The 4,889-nt window shown below is 55.7% G+C and overlaps 1 protein-coding gene across 3 annotated transcripts in view; it reads right to left on the reverse strand.

Moving 5' to 3' along the window:
- Positions 1-2,298: 2,298 nt before the first annotated feature.
- The window catches only part of Slc9a3 (solute carrier family 9 member A3), a 38,950-nt gene continuing 36,359 nt past the window's right edge, over positions 2,299-4,889 (reverse strand). Inside the window, exon 17 of one of the 3 annotated variants that reach the window (XM_048813938.1) lies at positions 2,299-4,873. In XM_048813938.1, the coding sequence (XP_048669895.1) occupies positions 4,519-4,873 (355 nt within the window). In that variant the 3' untranslated portion in view covers positions 2,299-4,518. The remainder of the gene's footprint in view (positions 4,874-4,889) is intronic. The other 2 variants (XM_015490431.2, XM_048813940.1) reach the window with 2 other exon arrangements.

A 4,889-nucleotide genomic window follows, 5' to 3' on the forward strand; every position in this document is an offset into this window, starting at 1 on the left:
TCGGTGTCTGGAATACATCTCTGGGTCCGTGAGTCTCACTTATTCTTGGTGCAGAGTCCCTAAAATTCTTTTTCCCTGCATAGCTGCCCCTCTACAGCCTCACCTCCGCTGGCAGCACCCTCTGCATGTTCATCTCAACGTTACCTGAAAGGATGGCAAGCCTTGTGTCCTTGCTGTCCCTGTGCCACTGTCTGAGAGCCAGCTGTCCACTGCTCAGCACAGCAGCATTGCCACCAGCCCTTCACATGGAGCGGTCACCCACCCTCATCACAGAGCCTGGGAGGCTGGGCTGTGGGCATCTCACCTCTGGAGGGGACTATGGGCCTTGCATGGGAGAGTGCTGTTCCTCTCTGACAAAGGCAGAGCTGTATTCCGCATTTATTCCATCCTCACAAGATGTGGGAAATTCGCAGGCCTTGTTTGTTTGAAAGAATCAAAACCTAAGTGGAATCCGATAACTGAACATGGAGGGTTATGGAAGATAACGGCCTTTCTGGCTGCATTCAGCAAGCCTGTGCCCTTGAGTGCCTGCCTGTATGCCTTCAAGGAGTGTGTCCTGTGCTGGTGAAGTCTCAGCATATGTGAGCTTCTTCACGCCCTTACAGGAATGAAGGACACTCCTATCCCACTGAGAGTCCTGACTCCAGGCTGCCGTGGGTGTCCAAGTGGATATTCAGAAGAGCAGTGTGCCCACATGGCACCCGCTGTGCCTGCTACTGTTGCTCTTCAGGACCCCTGAAGGCTAAGCGTTTGACTCCTAGCTCTGCCTGCAGACACAAGGTGTGAGCAGTTTTTCCGACAGCAGGACAGTGCGATTTTTGGAGGTGGGATGCTGGCTGGGGTCTGCTGGGAACCATGGGTGGCACCAGACCACCCACATTCTTCTGGGTGGGCAGTATTCATCCTGACACTGGGGCCAGCCCTCTCCTGGCCACTCAGTGGAGAATGCCCGCATACAGGCCTGGACAGGCAGCACCCAGCAAAGAGCCCAGCCGCCCCACCAAAAGCCAGTGTCTGCTTCCTGCCCAGGAGTCTGGCTTCTGAGTGCCAGCTGAGGAAAGGGACCCGGAGGGAGCTTGGGAGGCTCCTACAGCATGCCCACTCATCTTAGGATTATACTCCATCCAGGGGGCCATCAGTTAGTGAGGGAATTCCACAGCAGCAGAATTCCTTGATTCTAGGTCATATCGGTGGGCAGAAGCCAAGGACGTATTCCTGGGTTGCTCGTGAGACCAGAGCATCTCACATGCCCATCCTCCTTTCGTGTCTGTACAGTGCACATTCCAGCTGCTTCCTGTAACCTGCTGGTGGGCAAGGCCTCCTCTGTTCAAAAGAATGGACCAACATCCAGGCACATATACCTGGGGCACCGCAGCCCAGCTGCCCACACCCCCAAGCCAAGGGGAAACTAGAGAAACAGCCACCTCTGCTCACACCTCTTCCTCATTGTGATAGGCAGAGTTATAGCCCCCCAAAAGAGAAGTCAAGGCCTGTCACAGTATCTTAGTGTAACTGGAAACAGGGTGGCACCTGATGGGGATAGGTCAAGGTGAGAGGAAGTCATGTGGGTGAAGGGCAGAGGCCTCTTGAAGCCACTGGAGCCAGGAAGAGCCCAGAGAGGACCCCTCTTCCGCTACTGCACTGCCACCAGGCCTGCAGGAGTGACCTGGGAGCCCCCAGTCTGTGGTTCTGGTTCACCCACATTCACTATTATATCTTCTTTGAGGTGGCTGTGAATTTACCACTTACACGTCTCTTATAATCAGTGTCTGTGGACTCTGCTATGCAACTTTTATTAATAAAATTCTAAAATTTAAAAGTGCGTCTGACACCTAGATCTTATATCTGACATGCTGGAGGCTCCACCACCCATACCCCTGCCTCTGTACCATCCTCATCTCAACCTGCAAGGACTTTGTTGGCCACCAGGCTCTGAACGCCGATATTCCTGGCATCTCAGCCTGTGCCCAGCCACTCTGGTGCCTCAGGTGCCACCTCCTCCCACTCAGGCCCAGTGGATGCTGTTCCAGCTGCCCATGGCCCAGTCACTGCCCAGATACAGACCCCTCTTTGGCATCTGGGAGAATCTGACAGGCATCCTCTGAAGGGGGATGCTAGCGCCCAGCGCTCACTCTGCCCAGTACCTTGGACTGCTTCACAGCTGTGCCATACAACATGCTCCCTCCAGCCAGGGATACTTCACAGCAGGGTGGAAACACCACACATAGATCATGTTGGTGTTCATGCAGAACATCTGCTCCTTAAGTCCTCATTTATAAACAGAGTTTGCACCCAAAATGCCTTGAAATGTTTTTAATAGAATTGGTCAAGCAGTTGGTTATTGCATGGTGTTCGTGACAGGCTCCCTGCTTGGCACAGTAGGAGGGGTGTTTTAAGGCACATCATCCTGTGATCAGAGGTACACAAAAGTTTGATTACATTCACAACATTGACATACAGTTTTCACCACTCAGAAAATACACTTCCAATTTTGACAAAATTCTTTTAACAAGATCAGTAATATACAGAATATTGAACACCATAACAAAATTTTCAATAAAATGCAGGTAAGAAAAAGAAATTTCCTAAATTTTTGTACTTCATAGTACCACAAAATAGAAGTTCTTTATTAAATAAATAATGTTATAACAACAGTTTTCCTAAGGAAATACATCCACGGGACTTTGCCTTCTGCTTTAAAACAGTGGAGAGGAATGGCAGGATTCCTATCTATGATTTGCAGCCACAGTGCCGGTCACAGCATGGGGGCATCTGAGCACACATGGTGAGCTTCTGGTAGCAACCCCTTCTTGCCTGGAGTCTGGCTCCATCATGATTGTGTCCCGCTGTGCTGATCTCACAAGCTGAGCAACATGGTGGACCTCGGTAGATGGAGTGTCAAGGAGGTGTCGGGCAGGCTCACACCCTGGCTGCTGGCTTTGGTATTGGTCCAGTGCACGGCCGCGGGGTGCCATCTGAGCTGCTGGTCTGGCTTGGCTTCTGACTCTGCCATGGCGATCAGTCCCCATGCCCAGCAGTCCAGGGGTGTTAAGGCAGCTTCATCAGAGGGCAGGCGCAGGGGGCTTGGCTGCAGGGGTATAGTGGGTGCTGATGGGCTTTTCTCAGAGAACCCTTGGGTGGCCCCGTTTGCCCCCAACAAGCACCAACAGTGCTGTCTGGTGGGATCACTGCTGGGCCAGCTATGCTATGCCCTGGCAGAACTTGGCCTCAGAGTGGATAAAGATGGCTGCAAGCCAGACACCTGCCCCGACCAATGAGAATGGGCTAGGGATGAAGTGATGAGCTGATGTTTCCATCACAGAAAGCTGCTCGAGGAGAAGCCATGGAGGCTTGAACAAACTGGCATTGTCTTCATCTGTTTCTCCAAACAGTAAAGCTGTCAATAAGAAATGGTGTGTTTTCCTGCCTAACACCTGATGTGCAGTGACAGTGCACACTGCTGCTGACCTCCTGGACTCGTGAATGTCCACTTCTATCCTGAGACATGGGCTTTTAGTTTTCCTGAGCAGAAAGCCGAGTGGTTTCAGGAAAGCTTCAGGGGTGGGTTGTGGCTGAGTGCACTTTAGTCCCTCTGGTCTTCCTCAAGTGAGACCTGCACGGCAGCCTGAAGGGGGGTGGGGCAGAAGGAAACACGGACCCCGCTCAGGTTCTGTGGAATGGAAGCAGCATTCCTCGCACCACACCAGGAGCAGGGCTCTGTCCTGAGCCCTGGAGAGACGGAAGGAGTTCAGGACAGGCACAGGATGTCCAACCAAGCCCTCCTTGGAGCCACCCATGGCCCTGAGTGCTCTTCTGCCACTGTGTCAAGTGGGGCACAACTAGCTCTGATTCTGAACAAAGAGTGCCTCTGAAGCCCCCTCTATGCCCCAGCCCAGCCAGGCCATCTGCAGCCACCCCAGCAAAAGAAGGAACAGCTCCAGTCAGAGGTCTTTCTGCTGAGACAGGACAGTCCTAAGGGAGCTTCAGGGGGGGAGGACAGGACAAAGGCTGGACTGGAGGAGGCCAAACGCAAAAGCAAACAAAGATATTCCTGTGATGGCATCCACAGGCCCTGTGGCCACCGGGAAGTTTGGAGACCTGGCAAATGGATATGAAGGGGTCAGAGGGGCTCGGGCCCCCACCCTGGGACTGGGAGACCACTGAGGGTGGTGAGAACCAGCTGGGGGCGGAGGCGGGCGGAACTGGTCAGGGCCTATCACTTGGGCAGATCTTTTGTTCGTGACCTAGTGGCCTGGCGTGATGAAGCTGGTCACAGGCCTCTGAGGCTTTCCTGTCCCTGAGTCACGGTGACAACGAAAGATCAACATAGAAGTGCCGCTCGGCTGGAAGCGGCAAGCTGGCAGCAGCCCCAAATGGAGCACCTGCCAGACCTCCCGACTGGAGGCCAGCTCTGCACCTGGGCGAGGTGGGTGTAGGCGCCTCGAGGCGCCAGGCTGGCAGGGCGGGGAGACCCTGGGGGCCAGGCCACCCTCGGGGAGGCCGGGGCGGCGGTCTTGGTTACAGCGGCGTCTCCTCCTGCTCAAGCGCGTGCGGCGGCAACTCGGCGGGGCCAGGAGGCTGCAGCGACGCGAGCTTGAGCAACGCAGGGCGGCGGCGTGTGCGAGGCCGCTGGAACGAGCGCCGGCTGTGCACACGGCGCGCTGCCGCTGACCGCGCGTGCGCGCTGGACAACGCCCTGCGCTCCGGCCCCGCCCCCTGCGTGGGACCCGCCCCTGGCTCGCGGGCGGATAGCGCTGCGGCCACCGACTCAGTGTTCTCGGGCGGCGCGGGGCTTGCAGCGCGCGGCCGCGGGAGCCGCGCCGGCAACTGGGGCTGCTGGGCAGTGGCGGGCGACCCCCGGCGCGGAGACGAGGCTGCTGCCTATCGAG

The sequence above is a fragment of the Marmota marmota genome, unplaced genomic scaffold (genome assembly GCF_001458135.2).
Source record: "Marmota marmota marmota unplaced genomic scaffold, marMar, whole genome shotgun sequence".
Lineage (NCBI taxonomy): Eukaryota > Metazoa > Chordata > Mammalia > Rodentia > Sciuridae > Marmota > Marmota marmota.